The sequence below is a fragment of the Sipha flava genome, unplaced genomic scaffold, assembly GCF_003268045.1.
Source record: "Sipha flava isolate LNK unplaced genomic scaffold, YSA_version1 110_pilon_pilon, whole genome shotgun sequence".
Classification (NCBI taxonomy): domain Eukaryota; kingdom Metazoa; phylum Arthropoda; class Insecta; order Hemiptera; family Aphididae; genus Sipha; species Sipha flava.
Genome location: NW_020271727.1, coordinates 1223351 through 1242537, shown reverse-complemented (window position 1 = coordinate 1242537; position 19187 = coordinate 1223351). Strand labels below are relative to the sequence as shown.

At 40.0% G+C, this 19187-nt stretch overlaps 1 protein-coding gene across 2 annotated transcripts in view; it reads right to left on the bottom strand.

Moving 5' to 3' along the window:
* LOC112688135 (PR domain zinc finger protein 16-like) overlaps positions 1-19187 on the bottom strand; it is a 94495-nt gene that overhangs the window by 17871 nt on the left and 57437 nt on the right. Inside the window, exons 1-2 of one of the 2 annotated variants that reach the window (XM_025561199.1) lie at positions 9992-10486; positions 4266-4672 (exon numbers count right to left, since the gene is read on the bottom strand). In XM_025561199.1, the coding sequence (XP_025416984.1) occupies positions 4266-4672; positions 9992-10001 (417 nt within the window). In that variant the 5' untranslated portion in view covers positions 10002-10486. Of the gene's footprint in view, positions 1-4265; positions 4673-9991; positions 10487-19187 lie in introns of those variants that run through there. The other variant, XM_025561190.1, reaches the window with a different exon arrangement.

Genomic DNA, 19187 nt, shown 5'->3' with positions numbered 1-19187 from the left:
TCCGAATGGTTTTTACAGATGTGTGAATGCTGATAACAGATGACGCTGAGGCAATAAGCCGCCGATCGCTTTGATTGATGAAAAACCATTATTGCGGAGTGCATATCGCACGCGTTGCATCAGCCCGCCCATCGCCGCAGAGTCGTTGACGCGTTTCACTGCTACGCGGGTGTGCCGCACGGCAAAAAAAAAAAAAAGTAAAGAGTAACGTTTTGAATACAATTTTCCGGTACGAACGAGTTGAAGGATTCGTGTAGCCGGTAAACCGACGGCAAAATCACGTTTGTTCGAAAAAAAAACCATCGTCCTGTTTCCCGTCCCGGCGAGTCGTACAACTCGAATTCACTCCCCTGAGTCCTGACAGCTCTCGCGAATCTCCCGTCAAGGTGTCTCACGAACGATTATTATAATCGTTTAGCGTTTTGTGTTTTCGGCGGCAATTTTTTACCAGAACGTTTGATTTGTGGAAGAAAAAAATAACAACAATAAGCTTAACCGGAACGACGCGCCCCGCAGAGCCCCGGAGTCGAAAATAACGTTTACACGTGTTTTCGCGCGCGACCGAGTGCATACCACTTGGGAACGAATGATGCGAAATATTCGCAGTACAAAAGAAAAAAAAAACGATATACGACTAACTACACCGGTTAGTGTATTATAAATTATGATCGAACGTGTTTCGAAACATCCGTACGCAAGAACGGATTGATTTGATGGAATTTGAATTCCGAAGGGTCCCGCGGAAGAGTGCCGTCATCGCGAGCAGTGCCGTAGCAAAAGGGGGGGGGGGGGTGGCCTAGAGGAGCCTACGCCCCAAAGGCAATTCCTGGGAGGGCACAAAAATAAAAATTTCAATTTAACTACTACTTAAAACTTACTACTTATAAGTAAAACTAATATCATGTATTTAAAAACATACATATGTAACTTATAAACATTATTTTGTTATATCTATGAATCAACTCATTATTGAGTATATTTGTATTTCAATAAGTTATTGATTCAAATAAAATTAACAAACGCTTACGTAATTATAGAAAAAAATTATTTATATTGTGTTTATAAAAAACATTCAGTTGTGTTTTTTTATGTATCAAAATACTTAAGGCTGCATTTTGAAGTTTCGCGCCCTGAGCGTAATATTTGGTTGCTACGGCCCTGATCACGAGACACGTATGTGGTCGGCACACACATATTGTGTTGGTGTAACCTCTGTGCCAGTGGCATATCTAGGGAGGGGTTAGGGGGTTATAACTCCCCTGGAACTGTTTTAATGTATGATTATTGTCTATTAATTATAATAAAAACACACAAAATTCAAAAAAATGTAATGTTACATTTTTTCTAACTCCCCCCCCCTCAAAAAAAAACAATTCTGTATACGGCACTGCTCCGTGCGCCTACGACCGTTTAGTATGACGCGAAAACCAAACGGGCTGAATGTGGACGGACAAGAATGCACCCGGTACGTTTTCGCGCGTCACATCGAAACGATCCTTTTGGAAACACTCGATTTAACGATAACGGTTGATGCACGATAACACTCGATGAACGTGCACACGGGTGTGTAACATAGGCAAAATATAAATACCGTAACAATGCGGCCGTGCATTATCCGCTAAGACCCAAGTGCAAACGGGTGACCAAGTGAGCGTGTGAGACGAACGCCGTCGGTGCGCATGACGCGATAAAATGATATATTCCATGCGCGTTTTGGAAGTATTATTCGGCGACGAACACCGACCGCGCGTGCGTAACGGGGGTGGCGGAGCTCACACGTTGATTATTCGTAGGTATCGAGGTGTGTACGGTATAATGTCTAATTTGTGCAGTCCAACGGGTGTCTAGTGCACCGTGTACACCTACCGGTGTTTCTCAAACTTTTTAACGTCGCAAACCTCAAAAATAAAACACTCGCCTTACGACCCCCTCCCCCTCCTAACAATTAAAATCGTTTAAGCTTTTTTCGAGAAAACAACCTTTAGTAAGACCAAAGTTGAGATGGGATGTAGAATAAATGACTAGTAGGAGGAGTAAACTGGAAGGATTCGACGATTAATATAGATGGTTTGGATAATGAGACGGGATGGTCCTAGCAGCCAGATAACCACCACGAAAAAAAAAAAACTTATATCTGTTTTATTAATTACAAAATATGTCAATAACCATTAAAGATTCGAAAAAACGAGTTTTTTGATTGCTAGATGATCGAATCAAAATGTATTTATAATATAAGCTAACTTTTTCATTTTTATCATTATGGCTAGATTTAAATTTTTAATTTTAGTGTAAATAAAATACTCTTTTTCAACATCGGCGTTGGATTATTTCTGACGGGTACCATCCTGGGTTCAGTAACGCTAGCTCGTACCGTCCGAGGACGCGAGGCAAGTAACTGTTGTAACCAAATTCAGGCTAAAAGATTTACAATGTACTCCCAACAAACGAGTATTTTTTCACATGCAATGTGAAACGAACCGAACGAATCGTTTGTCGGGGCCTAAAAAACGACACGAGAAGTCATTTAATTAGAACTTTGATTCAGAGGTAGATAACGAACTGCCGAAAGCTCTATGTCGTAAATATTTTAACACGCGATTTCCAGACTGGCCTATGTAAGACGTGTTACACATGATTATTGTCTAACGCGTGTGCGCGTTACGCGAGGAGGCACACGACGTAAGGTATCGCGCGGACAGGTGCGAACGAGAATCAAGAAATTATCTGTTGACATTCCTCGGGGCCGCTGCGATGGCGGGGCGGATTATCGCGCGCACATTGTTATTTATTTTCGATGCGCGTCCGCGCGGAACAGAATGTAACGCGCGTTACCGGTAGCCGCCGATGGTCCGGACACCCAGGGACCGCCCGCCGGGGGCAGATGATACCGACCGTAAAATTCGATCAGGGTTCGCACCTCGGCACCAGGGACGCGGGCGCATGGCCACAATGCGGCCACCGATCCCGCGGACATTTGGCGGTCGGATTGTGCGTGCACGTATTATGTGCACGGGGGCCGTTATGATGCGTTGTTCGTCGCCGGACGGCTCAATCCGTGTAAACCGCGCGCAGCCGTCGTCGGCCCGACGAATAGGTGGCGGATTTCACGGTTGATCGGGCGAACGAATTTTAATGAACCGAACGAGGGCGGTGTTTGTGATAAGCAGCGGTGTGCCCGTCCATGTGTGGTGGTGAAAACAAATCAGAGGATGGTACACTGCGAGCGCGTCCTGAAACACTGGGAATCGTTGCAGAACATCAATCACCCTTACTTTACTACTGCGATAACTCGTAGACACGCGATTGGAACGTATCGAAACGGAATTGCAAGATTGCACGACGAGTTTAAATTTTCGTGTTACGGAAGAGCGTTGTTCTTAGAAATACAATATTCAACAATGCTTAAACGGTTTCTCTCCCTCTCTCTGTATTTATTTTTAGTCATTTCGATTTCAACAGATAAACAAAAGTAACCGATGCTGTATGGCGTCGAAACAGCCGCATCCTTTATATGTTATATTTCGTTTCGTAGATTCCATGGCGCATTTATTACTGTTTATATATATATATATATATATTACTATTATTAGGTACCTATATAAGTACATATTATGTGTTCATGTACGTGTACGGAGAGGTGGTAATAGCAGAGTTTAAAAGGGATCGAGGCAGTAACAATCGAATTTTTTATACTTAAACTCTCTCTTTCACCCGGAGTCGAGGTGATCACACGGGGGCGGCCTACGAGCATTTCGGTCGCACGTATCTTACACGTACATTACTCGTAGGTACGCGCGCATATCGATCGTGCATGTGTGAAGCTAATCTCGCGGAGATCCCCTGCGGGGTCATCTGACACCTCGGCGACATTATATCCGTCGATTCGTCCCTCTAACAACTGTCAAAGTGACGTTTTTTCTTTCACCTCGCACCTTTTGTGTCCGTCGCGGCTGCGGCGGCGGCGAGTTTCCGTTGGTGGCAACCCGCGTTTCCGAGATATCGCAGTTTTTTTTTTTTTCTCTGCACAGATTATTCCCTCTCGTCACCATGTTTACTGTTATTTACCAGTATGTACATACATGTATATATACATATATACCTTTATATACTTTTGAGCGCGAGCGCGAAAATAAAAAAAGGGGATCAAAACAATAATAATAATAAAAAAAGAAACGTCTTTTTTTCCTCTCTCTCTCTCTCTCTCTCTCTCTTTCTCTCTCTCTTTATCTCGTCTCCTAGTTTCCTATATCATAGTTTTTACTCACCTCCCAGGCGAACCGCGAGTCCACAGGCTTCGGTCCCCACTTGCCTAGAAACGGTCCGTACTTGACGCCCTTAGGGAGTTGGGTCTTGGTCCACACTCCACCAGCACCGGCATTGCGCACTTCCAAGTTGTACGGCATGGCGGCCGCGTTGGCAGGGGACTCGAAAAAGTTGAAGCCGGCGTTCATACCGCTCGGGCTGATGATGCCACCGTCGCCGTCGTTGGCCGTCACCGATTCCTTTTTGCCATTGTTGTTGTCGCCGTTGCTGATTATGCTGCTACTCCTGCTCCTGCTCCGGCTCCTGTTGCCAACGCCTCCGCCACTACTGTCGCTGGACAACGAACGCTCGTCGTCGCTCCGACCCGCGTCTGTATCGCCACCACCGCCACCTCCATCGTCGCTACTGCCTGGGAAAACATAAACGTTTGCGTTTAATCACTATTTTTTCCGTTCGGTATTCGATTGACATTATAATAATATATTAAACTCATATCTTGAAATATAACATCGACACATACTAGGTATTTGGTATAAATATATATAAAATACAGTATAAACTTAAATAATGGAATACTGTTTAACTATATGTACACAGATCTGATGTGGAAATATCACGTTCAACATTTGTCCATCACATAACCTAAAAAATATCTCTACAGTTATTATACTTATATAATCCAATTTTTGGAAAATACACATCATGGACTGTGTTAATGTAAATTTCGATCATGTTAAACTATATTTTAACGGTTTCGATAAGTATGTTTTGTCCATGTAAAATATAGATTTAATATTTGTTATATAGGATCACCACGCGAAATTTGATAGTTTCGGAATATTGGTACTACTATTCGTTCAGTAATCATATAATTACATAGGTATTTAAATGCAATTTAGAAATTAGGAATTGAGAACGTGAACGAAAATATTTTATTTTATACTTAAAACTAATAATCAGAACGCGTAATTTACAACTATGGCATTTAAAAAATAGAAAATAAAAAATACAATTCTTATGTATTTATATGTTTTTTTCGAAAACGAATGATTAAAATAATATTAGAAATAATTATTAATATTTACAAGTTCGTATGGTTATTTTGATTTTTTTCAATATAAATCATTGTATTACTATACGAGTATACGATGTAAAAACGTAGTAAGGAAACATTTGTTTTCGTATATGCTGTTTGATAATTAGTTATAATCAGTTTTTATTTTAATTAAAAATGTTTCGTGTACTTATTTCCGATGCGTAAGTGCGTATATATAGTATGGATAGTTGAGAAAATAATTCGATATCGGTGTGTGGATTAGACGAGAACCAAAACGCTTCAAGTGATCAGAAGCGTCGTGTTCCACAGCATACATCGTTTTATTAGGTGTAGAGTAAATGCACAAAGGTTTGGAACGATTTTAATTTATAAAGAAGTAATTGTAAAAAACAATCGTTTCCGATTAAGTTTTTTCGTATAAATTCGTTACATCACATGTGTATTACGCCACATGTGGCTCGTGTGTCTGGTATACACCGCAAAACGTGTACTATTATGCTTGGATTTGAATGTCATGTGTAAACGCGCGAAAAGAACGTGTGAAACGACGATAGTCGTTGAACGTCACGTGAGAAGGAAACTTTACAACTAAGGAACGTAACTCTGGAAAAACATCACGAAATCACTGGCTGTAGGGAGACGCGTTTATCAGGACATTTGTGGTTCTTCGCCCTGTTCGCGCGTGATATCGTATCGACGACAAACAATCTATCTCCGTCTCGCGGGTTGTTTGTCGCACGTTCAAGGTCGACCGTACAAATATTTGTTCAAATCTTCCCTGCGCCGGTGCACCGGTATCGTGTCTGGTACTCGACTTGTCTGCGATACTGATGTTTATTACTCATTTGCGGTTCCACGGATTACGAGTACGAGGTCGAACGGCGCGGAGGGATGTGTTTTGTTTATTTGTTTAATTTTTTTCAACGGCCCGAACGTCCTCGAAGACATGATGTTTGGACACCGGTCGAGATTAAAAGACTACACGGACGAACACACACCGTCTGCCCCTTTTCTAATCGTGTAGTTTTCTATCTTATCACAGCCGACATACAACTTGGTTCCGAGGCAGGGTTGTGTAGATCGAGAAACACAATCACGACTGTAATAACGAAAATATTTTTTGTCACGCACGCGATAATATATTATTTCCGTGTACAGATCAAAATTGAAATTCATAAATGCCAGATATTAGACAGAAAAAAAAATTAAAGAAGAGTAAGGCAGTTAAAAACGATTTAGTATTTCTACGGTTGATTTTGATATACTTATGTGTGACCCCTATTATTTGATGCAAAAAAAAATATGTCATTCGTATACTCTTACGGTTATAATTTGGTGATTTAACTATTTACATATTATATTTATCTATGAAAACTTAAAATATTTTCAGTGACAACGATGACGTTTCGCGTGCACATTTATAGTACAACATTCAGCCGTGTAATACAGTATACACGTTTGTTCACAAAAAAAAAAAAAAATTCGGAAATAATTGTATGCCCCGTGAAAAATGGCAATGATGCATAATGCGAGCGATTGTAAATAATTGTTCTTAACTGTATTAGATTGCAATCGTGTGACGCATTCGATGACTAAATTACGATAAACGTTATCAAAAGTGTTTATGTTCATTACAGGTATCAACGAAATCGTAACGTTACCGCGAACTTAAAGATGCTGAATACGCTGCGTGTCGTATATCCAAATGCATGTGTACCGTTGCATTGCGACAACTGCTAATTGCAGTGATTATTATTTTTACGACGGCTATTACTTTACTCATTGAATAATAAAAAAATCACACTCGTTAATGGTGTTTTTACAATATTAAACTTTGCACATGATACGCGTATAATTGTACTGGTAAATAGGTATGCGAAACGAGTGTTCAATGGAAACCGGATAACACGACGATGAATGGAAATATTTTTGAATAAATAAATACGAGTAATCGATCGAACAACTTTATCGCCCGGGTATTTTTTAACAGTAGGTAATCGAACCGATACGAGGATATTTATTATTATTCCTTCGATCACCGGGAAGGCATTTGTGTAATTATAACGATTAGAAAATAACAATGCAATGCTCATTGGTTTTTTTTATTATTATTATTATTTTATTTTTTTTTTTAATTCACTATTTATTGTTTGTCAGACTTCTGTGCGGGTACGCACTGTGTGCGTATAACATTACATTATTACATTATTACGTATAGTAGGTACATACGCATATGCATGCGCGTGCACACGATTTACGTTAAATTATTGTTTTCGTTAAAAACGCGATAACACGTTTGCAACAGTAGTCGACACATGTGCGGTTTTGCAGCTCATGAATTTTTTTCTCTCGTTATCAACGATACAGATTTTTCGGGTTACAAATACGCTTATGCGTACAATAACATTATTGTACACGGTAAACGTAAAGACATACAGACACACTACTCGGCATTAAAATGATGACAACGACCGTATAATACGATTATACTCACAGTATATACACGCACGCAATTGTTTATAATACGTAAACACACACACACACACACACACACACACACACACACATACACACATATGTATATAGAGTTTTTATAAATGTGTTCGAACAACTATTGTTTATAGATAGATTACAATGGAATAGCATTAAATTATCGCTAAGCACGTGTTTTCATCAGAGCGATTCGACTATGTACCACGAAAAAATAAAAATAAAATAACGTAAAATTTATATTATCGTGCTTAAGTAGACGGGAGGGATACGGTTTTCGGTCTGGAAATGGATGCGATGTATCCGTACACAGTATTTTATGTTTTATGGTAGTTGACATTTTTCCAGCACGCGTTTGAACTTTACATTCTCCCGTCGTGACTATAATGACGTTTCGATGGGGTAAAATAATTATTAAAGTGTTAATTTTTTTTTTAATTTTTTTTTTTTTTCATCCCGATCCCGTGAAATATTGTTTTCAATATTTTGACGGATTTTTACGGTTCGCGTCCGTTACGCACGAGGGGACTACCACTCCTGGTGATAGGTACACCTATATACGTGAAATTGTCTCATATAAACCTGTTCGCAGTCTAAGAACCGTCGCAATTGTACATATTGCGCGTACAAGGGGGACAAAAATTGAGATGTACCTATACACATTGAGGTTTCACGGTATGAATGTACCCCCTAAAAAAAAGACACTTTTTTTTATAATACAACATTTAACACAAAATCTGAAATATATATATATATATATATATATAGTTATTGCAATAATTTTCACACGAATCGAGTATAAGTATACATAATTGTTTGTAAAAAATAACATACTTATACATAAAATATTGTAGAAATAGTCTCCACATAGAAATATGATAAATTATTATGAATAAAAAAATACAGTATTTTTGTTTGCAGTAAATTATAAAGTTATTGCAAATCACATTAAATATTGTAATATTCTTTTAAAAACGATTGTATACTTAAATTGTTTAAATAAAAGAAATAACTGTGGGCTTATATCATTCGTTTAGTATTAATACAGAATAGGATTTAAAATTTGACGCTAATTTAAATCGTTTTACAATTTATTTTAAAAAATGTTGTTTACTACGTATTATACACAATGAAATATCATTAATTTACAGCATGAACTATAGTCTACGAGTGGCATAATAATTTTAATTGTAAATGTTTATAAAAATTATTCACGTGATCTTATTCGTATAACAAGAGGCTAAAGTATATACTTTTTCGTACTGCACTATTAAGGATTTTGTCCGTATTCCCCTTTCAAACGTTAACATTAATGAGTAACACTGTTAAAATATTTAATATTTTCGATTTTACTGATACGTTCATCTTGGAATTTTAAAAACATATAAAATAATTTAATTAAAAAAAAATGAAAAATTAAAAACGAACACCATAATATGAGTGTAAATCAAAAAATCACAATACACTTTTTAATCTCGTATTACACAAAGTGTGTCGTACTGCACACGATTTCGGTCCCTGCGCATGATTGCATAAATATGTATAAATATACATTCAAACACCAATCTCATAATCATAATTTTTGAGATGGTATAGGTAGACATATTATATTAAATACATTGTACATGACCGTAAATACATAACTGTATTGGATAAACGTGTATAGTTAAATAATTGAACGATCTATACGTAAACAATTATAAAATATCGTTTTATAAAGACATTAACCGTATAATTAAGTACATACTTGTTGATACACACGTGTTAAACGGAACGTCATGAATGAAATAAGCGTTTGAGAATATTTTAATCGTTAATTAGCATAATATGTAGACGAGTGTTATCGATATGTAAAAACGTACTACTCTTTACAGCAACGATATCGCGTATACTTTGTTTGCGGCCGTGCGATAAAAGTTAACGACGTGAAATCGTAATCAGAAGCGTCGGGACGGGCTGCATGCGAAAACAACAGTACGCAGTAAATCGGTTGAAAACTTCGAGAGGTCGATGTTCGACCTATAATAACTTTACCAACAGATAATCTGCAACGTTGCTGAACGAACGAAGCTAACGATTTACGGATCACTGGTACGAGGTACACAGATTTCGACGCGTTACGGGGAAATATTTGCACGCACCGTGCACTGTAATGTAAATTGTATTGTTCTGTAGACTCACCTCGGCTCATGTCGCGGCGGGTCGACGACGAAACATGCACGGGTGTGCACTACGGCACGGAAGCGATGATGTCTTCCAGTCGACGGAACAGCGGAATCTTAGACGGACAGTTACTGCTCGACCCCGTGCGAGAGGGTCGGAGCGCGTTACGGTAAAAACGAATAGGTTTTTTTTTTTTTTTTTTTTCTTATCACGCGCGACAAAGATTACATGTACATGTACGTATGTATAAAAAAGTAGTTTTGCACAGTGGTCGGTCGGTCGGTAGCGCACGGCGGTAACAGTCAGCGCGTTGCGGCCCGACGGTAAAACATGATGATAATAGCAGCGGAACGGCTATAGCGACGAATGATGCGACCACGGGGTGCGTGCGCAGGATAGTGCGCCGAGGAAGAGGAGCGCCGGCGGTTGTTGCTGCGTTCACCAGACCGCGAACCGGATCGTCGCGATCGGACTGTTGACTGCCGCCGCCGCCTGCCCGGCGCACGAGATCGACGACGACGCCGAAGCTGTCCTGGGCGCGAGGCGTAGGGGGGACGGGCGCGCGTTGCGCACGCACGCGGGGACGACACGCCGCCGTGTGCATCGATATACGGCCTGCGTGCGCGTGTGTGCGCCCGTATACGCGTACGTGTGTACACGCGCGTAACTGGGCGGAGTCGATTCCGGAGACTGTGGGCGGGGCCAGCGCCCTGCCAGCTGCGAGCGGCGATTCCCCACCACACCTCGTCGGAGCCGCAGCCGCCGCTCATCCACGGCGCTCATCGCCGCTCATCGCCAACGCGCGCGGTCATCCGCGGCCGTCCTCGTGCCTAGCCCTGCGCCGACGTCGCGGGGTCTCTTCAAGCGGTGGCGGTGGCGGCGGCGGCGGTGCGGTGCACTCGCCGCCCGGCCCGAAGAAGAACGCGCCCGCGTCAACCGTATCCACCCACCCCCTAATGCCCCTGACTCGCCTACCCGGGTGCGTTTTCTTAGGCTCGCGCGTTGCTAATTGATACGATGTTGAAATCATATTCCGCGTACCACTACGCCCCAACCCGTCCTGTCTACGTGCGTGCTCCGTTAGTTTATTAATCCACACGATTTTATTTCGCCCGATCTTTTCTCGATCCAGGGACGAGAAATATTTATAAAAACAAATACCGTTCACCTGTGTCTGCCAAGGAAACGGTGTCCGGTGCGGTTTCGAATCATATTTTTTTTGCGGATATTACACTCGGCGAGCCGGAAATCCGTGTGAAACGGAGTGTTTATCGATTCGCGCGTAAACGAGACTTTAATGTGTTTATATTTTATAAAAATAACATTACCTATTATGTTTAGAAACTATTTTCCTGCGGCAATCGTATACACCCCGTGAGCGGTAAAATATTTGTAAGACTAATAATTGTATTACGTTGAAATTAATGACGGTTTTAATATGTATTTAAACGATAACGTAACAATATTTGTCCGTGTACGCGCGTTCACGTATTTTATCGGAAAATGATTTTGTCGTGTGTTTGAAAACTTATACTTTTCGGTAGTTGTACACTGTACAATATTATTGGTTTACGGTAGCTTTTTCCACCGCCGTATATATTACAAATTATTTCGAAACATTTTGTTCATTATGTTCGCACGCATACATACATTGTGTATATACATGTAGGTACTTACGTAAAACGTAATGAAAAATCGAACAAGTGGTTTTATATTGTTACGAACGTTACAAGTCTCTTTGACGAGAAAGTGAGAGAGAAACGAAAAGTTTAGTTAAAATAATTATAAACGATCGAGACCGAGCGACATCATAATTTTGCTAAATGATTTTGAATTGATTATTGTGTATAATAAATGCGATGTGGTAAAAAGCGAGTTCATTGGCCTAACTTGACGACAAATGATGACTAGTATTTATTATCTAATGGAATAAGGAAATCCAAAGAAATATTGTCACCGGTCGAAGAAATAAGATGGAAATAATATTAGGTCTGCACATTAACAAATACAATACGACGAAGTAATAAATAAAACGTTCTCGAACGAGGTTGATAAAAAAAATATTTTCCAATGTCGATATTTGTACAGACTTAAAAAAAAGTAATAAATTTATAAAATATCTAGGTTGATTTGAAAAATTAACCATTATTATGAAAAGATTGAAAGAATCCGTAGTTTGTGAAATCAATCTAAGTTTTTGATCATAGAAGAAGATAATATAACATACACAAAAATATAACATGAACTCGCACATAAACGTAAACTATCTTATAATACATAAAGTAGTTTTTTCTACATAGAATTTCGTCATAATCGAATCAGATCCTTTGAGTTTTGTCAATTATTCATTTATAGCAGGTATACGTTTATTATTATATACGACGTAATCCGCTCGGTACGTGCTACACCCGTAAATCCTAGTAGGGTGAGGACTGAGGCTTAACAGTTATTCAACTCAATTATGTTTTTTATTTTTCAGTTATATATCAAAACAAAACGAATTAAAGTTTGTCATTTTTATATCTTAACAACAACAAGCATTACACCTATTATACACTTAAAGTTTTTCTATAAACAATAAAATATCGTTGAAAACAACTATATACGGTCGTATCGATGTTAATACATAGTAGTAGCTAAACGTATACGATTTTATATGTATTGGTAACGTACACATATTATTGTAGTGTAATGTATGTGACGAATAAATATTACTCTATACAGCCATGAAAAACTTTTGTGACTGTAAAAATATTTTGATTAGCAATACTTTTTAACCGCAGAAAACGATAGGGTAATTTTTAAGTCGTCTATCAAAACATTAAACTGAACGCGTTTATTACCCGAGTTATATCGAAATACACGATGTACAGTTGCTGTAAGTATCAGTGCGTTTGAAAATAATCTTTGAAATAAATGTGGCAGTCGAGTTTTACAAGGGCATCAAAATAAATTATTTACTTATTATAGGCGTTCACATACTTTAATTTCAGGCAATGCTCATTAAAAACCAGAGCCTTAAATTATCTTTCAGAGCTTATTATTTTTAAAACTTTAATCGTTTGTTATCGAACTAAATTTTTTAAATTTTAAACAATCTATGACAATCAATTGCAACAGAAGTCTTACATTTCACTATCATATCATGATGAAATCATCTTGAAGAATTTTCTCAGTAATTATGATAATTTTTAGAAAAACGTGTCGTTTAATGAATATATATAATATAACATAATAATATATCGCTGCATCGCTCTCGTGTTCTGTGTTTCCTATACTCTGACTAATGTGCACCGTGCTCACATCTCAAAATGGATTATATAGTATTATTGTACACGTACATGAGATCGGACTTGAAAGTCAGTTGTGCGGAAGTAGGGGCATTGCTTCGGGGTTTCTAGTAATAACAATGTAACAGGCCCTAGGTCGATGGTTAAACGCCAGAGTTCGACGAAAAAGCCCATCGCCAGTGTGATCGCTTTGAAGACGCAGCCGAACCGTACTTACTCGCGTACTTACCACGCGTATAAGTTACGCGACAAACGAACGCGTACCCGTATCCACAGCAACGCGGTCGTACCGGACGCAAAAGGGTTGTCACGTCCCCGCGGCCAGACGAACGTACGGACGTTCGCGTCCGGAAATCTGATCGCGGGCCAGCGTAAGTGGGCCGGTCCCGGGTACGATGTACGTGTTTCGCTTTCCCACGAGGACGTGTCCGGGACGGCGTAATTGCGGGTCGCCGTCACTCGGGTGTTTTGCGCGCACTAAAATTATACGGTACGCGTTGTACGATTTCGGATGCGTGTCCTCCGGTGGACCTCACAGCCGTCCGCGTGACGCGGCGGCGGAGAACAACGAAAATCCGTTAGGGCCGGAAGTCGGGGCCACCGGAAGTCATCAGCGTGGTAATAACGCATCGCGGACGGTGCCCCGCGCGACTCCTGGGCGGCAATGACATGAGGGCAATTGTTTCCGGGGGACCGCCCGGCGCTTTCATACGTCAATCCGATTGCCGTCACCGTCTCCTCGTGCGCGCCCGGTACACGTGATCATAGACAATCGACGAGGACTCTGTTTTTTTTCTCTCCCCGTTTAACGCTCGTTCCGTATTATTGTCCGTATAGGTATGTGCCAATCCGTCGCTTTCGGTCCGCTGACGCTTCACGAGTGCCCCTCCCCCCCACACACACCCCATTCATCCCTTGCGAACGTCGGATATTACGATATTGCGGCAACTAGCCGATATTGTAGATATTGCACAACTTCGCGTCCGATACATGTTTCGATGGAAAGCGAGTCGCATGATCCCGGATTCGTTCTTACGAGATTGTTGAGACGTAACGTTGTAAAAGATGAATTTATATTTGTGTGTGAACTGAAAAAATGATGGATTGAGAATCTTGGTTTCAGAAAAGGAATCGTGGTCTTACCGCTTAAAAGCTTAAAGAAAAAAATAATCTTCTATCTTTTTTTTTTTTCTTTTTTTTGAAGATTATAAACATTATTCGATTCTTTAATACGACGCTGCGGAGAATTTTGAACTGCGTTCTTCTATTTCCCAATGAATCTATAATCTAAATATTTAATTTTTACAACTTATCAACATTATTATGCATATTAACTTTATTTCGTTTTATACAATTTTACTCGTTTATTGATCGATTTTATAGTTTTTATAGTTTCTGCTTAAATTTTCAATTAAATTTATACTATTTTGTATTAACTCAATGTATTATAACCATTCAAAAATTTTGTTGAGAGCTCATCGTTTTGAGACCATGAATTTACCACGTGAATACCACCAATATACGTTTGTAGAATACTTTTCGGTGCGAAAAGATTCAATCAGTGGTAGGTATAATATTTAATCATAATTTTATTAGCATTTATATAATATATGATGTTTTTACGATAGTAATAGAATTCGATACAATACATACTTAGTTAAGATTTTTTTTTTATTAATACATTTAATATGAACATTAACTGCGTTCATGTACAATAAACGTCAATTGTGTAAATGAAGCAGTTATAATATTCTATACGTTTCTTCTAGAGGGGATATCAACAAGTTTATAACTCCTTTCATTAGGCGTTTCAAGCGCAAGTCACGTAAATCTGTTTGTTTTGCATGTGCAACGTATATATCACTTGAACAACAAAACTTGGCGCATAAATTGAATTAAATCTCAATAGAATTAGTCAATCACTATTTGGCGAATTTATTTTTATTTTTTTTTGCCGTGGCAAGGGAAAGACATTGGAGATGAACGGAATTAGATATTTGAGCCGTTACACGACGTAAAGGGGAAAAAATAGAATTTACCGAAACGATAAGGTTCGGAGAGGCGATTCGTGCCTATAGGTAGGAAAAATAAAATCCCTTTCGGGCGGCGGTCCAGCGAACTGAAGATTCGTAGCGACGACGGCGGCGGCAGGCGTCGTGCGGTAAATCGCTAGCCGATCGATATTCGCGACCTTTTTGCCACGCCCTGGGCAGGCAAGCAGCTCCTGTGCGATTACTGTGCACGCGATTCGTGTGTGCATCACGTGTAGTACATTTGAGTAACAGTTTTTTCTTCTCCTTCCGCGCGCGTCTCGCATAAACTAAAACACACGTTTCGTCGTCCCCCGCGACAAAACGACGACATTACCTGTGTTTTCGTTATTGTTGTTATTATTATTATTATTATTATGATTTCGTCCCCGTCGAATACGGTATATTGTCATGGACGCGAAAAACGAGTACGAGTACGAGACACGACGTGCACTCGGGCACGAAACAGACAAACGCTGACGAATAACGGACGCAACGTGCACGTATCTGCCGGCGAACAATTGCTAATCAAAAAGGCATTCAGAGAGACGTTGGAGACAGCGACGGACGGACAACGCGGATGTGACACATCGCGGGTAACACGATATCCGACCCGTCGCCGAAGTCGCGTCGCGATGGCCGTTGATGAGGTGCGCGGTGATCACACACACACACACACACACACACACACACACACACACACACACATGGGTGGAGAGAAAAGGGTTATTACACCCTGTACGTACATATTATTTTTTTTTGCGTCGTGTGTACGAAAGAATACGCGTGTAGCGTGTGTTTTTCTCATGAAGTCATACGACGGCGACGACAACGACTCTCTTCGTGGTCCACGACGGGGGTCGCAGGGATTTGATAAAAAAATATTTACGTATATACGTACCGGCCGTGTACAACGTCAACACAGATAAGTACCGCCGGCTCGCGGTTTATTGTGCTTGTGAAACAGATCGGAAGCGCTCGTATATGTTTTACGTCATTGTGCGAAACGCACAGCGGAGATCTCTCCAATAACAATAATAATTACTATTGAATTGCGCGAGAGCACAAGCTGCAAAAAGTGAAAAAGAAAAAAAAAAAAAAATAATAATAAAATAAAATCGAAAACCGCCTCCGAATAATAGCCGAGTACAATCATTTACCCTTATCCTCCCTCCACCCATCCACCGGGCGTTCGGCAGGACATAACGGATTTTTAATGAATCGTCGTCGACTGGTCTCGCGGAATCGTCACAAACATATCGTTGTTTCGGCATTTGTACGCCGTACACTTGTACGAATAAACGTATATGTAAATATATACGTATGATAATTACGCGTATACGCGGTCGGCGCGAGGGGAAGACGCGCGTGCACGGGCTACGATCGGAGTTTTTCGGTGCCGCGGTGGACACGTGCCACTGCACGGGAAAAGTTTCTGTTTTTCTCCTTCCGGTGTATAAAACGACGTCGGCGGTGCGGTGTACGCGCCACAAGGGACACCTTATTTTCTTCTCGACTTTTCGTTTTATTTTTATTTTTTTCAATCCACCCGGAATTGATTTTTACGATTGAAAAATCTCCCGGTACTTTTCTATATGTATAGTGTATACAGACCGACCGATAAGGTCAGCGCTGCCTTTGTAAAGAAGCCCGAGCAATAAATGACCCTTCGTCTCGCACAGAAGCCCGCGCGTGTACGTTCTAGATACATTCGAATTTAAAGGATCTTATCTCGGAAAAGGGACGATGATTTTAAAGTCCGGCGCGTGAGCTAGTGATTCACTGTTTGCTTTATTTATTCTTTTTATGTACGTTGCAATTCACGCGCCCTCTTTTTTCATTTTCAATTGGGTCATGCTGGTGATCAATTTTACCAAATGTTTTTAAATAACATTATATATCTTCTGACTTAAAGGCTATGATTAGCGAATGTCTTTTGATTTCGAACATTTTCAAAATTTGTTTGTATTAGTAATATAAAACATTGTTTATATTTATTTTACTACTACTATTATTATTATTATTAATTAAGTTCATTATCATTGTTTTGTTAATAGTAAAAGATAATGTGATAGAATCGCCACCCTTATAGCATGATTAATTATAGTAAAATTATTATTGTTTCAGTGGTTGATAATCTAGGTGTTATTGTCATATTTAAGTACACTCAAGGAACGAGTTACAATAGAGAAACTATGATAAAATAACCTGTATGGTAAACAGTGCTTTTATAATATAATAATATGCATTTTATACAAGTTTTAAAACGAGAGTAAACAATTATAGTGATAAAAAATTTAAACATTAATAGATAACAAATTTGTTTCATTATTTAATTCAAGTGGATTTGGTGAATTTTAATAAGTTTCATCCAATAATACCGTAATCTTTACCAAAACGTAGTTTAAATTCTATTACTTCATGTACCGTAAGCGTTTAACTTTGACGGCCCACCATTAAGTCAGAATAATGATAGGTAACTCAATAGACTTTACGTTTTTCGAATTTCATTTGATCATATTGTAACGATTGTTACATATTATTAATGTCTACTCATGTAATATGGATATTGCTGAGTAGACATCACGTTAATTTACATGTTATTACATTAAGTCGCGGTAGTTCTGCCACAACGTTCGTCCGAGGTAGCTGAACTCCATAGTCCGTAAGTCTAATTTATATATGTATATTAAATAATAACTAAATCTTAACCAATCTGCATTTATTTGTAATATCAAGATCTTTCCTCTTATGCTCCCGTGCTACGGTACAATATATTCATAAGGACTAGAAAACCTTCCCTGAGTATCATATATTTAACTGGTCATCCCCGACCACGTTACAATATATTACCATTACCTCTGTAAATTGAAAATTTTAAGTAACCTTAAACGGTAGATTTGTCTGCTCCTGCAACGTGTGTAAATCTGAAGTTTAGATTTAATGTTTAGAAAAATATTTCGACTGTAGTCGATAATCTTTCGTCAATTAATTTCTAGTATACTAGAAACTATAGAAACTATATACACGCACCGATTCAACTGCAGTAGGATAAATCACCTTAACCTAGAAATTCTTAACACTCGAACAAAAGGAACTGTAGTTATCACTACGGATAGTGTCGTTTAGAACGGTTTCGCTCGTCAACCGATAAAATCATTGGTCGGACGAATAGCGTTGGAAACGAAAACCTTTCGGTTGTATGACGCGCAAGGGACAACTGAAAGCGGTCCGTCCCATACGCACGCTGGGAGTGGAAAAAGTGTTCGGGTTTCGCTTTCGTCTGCCGCCACCACCACCGGCGGTCGACCCTGACGGCAAGAGGACGCGCGAAGACAACGTGCCGCCGATCCCTGAAAAGTCGCGGCCTCCGAGAAATAGGTCGACGACTGCAGATCGCGGCCGTATGGGCGTACGACGAAACACGATCTTCGGCGATCCGCCCATGCGCGCGTGCGGCACGCTTCTCGAGGGTCTCCGGTTCGGCGACAATAGAGATAGACGCGGAAGAGCCGAACAATGCGTCGTTGTGCAACGGTACACGCGCTCTCCGACTTCCGATGACCGTTATACGAGATCTCGACGACGCGCGCGCGCGTTTAAACAATGGTCTTAACAATACGAGTTGTTCCGATGAAAACGAGACGTAATAATGACGCGCGCGCATCTGAAGACTAGTTTTCACATCCCATTTCCGGCGAGAAAGAACGGGACGAAGGCAGCTGTCGCGGACAAACGAAAACGGAATAAAAACGCCCGTAAAAAAAAAAAAAAACTACGCATCGTGCACAATGACGCGTGAGAGGAAAAGAAAACGCCCAACGTTGTCGACGAGCTGTCTCGGGAAGATCGCGGGCACGCGCCCTGCCGTACGCGTGTACGACCTATTCGTCG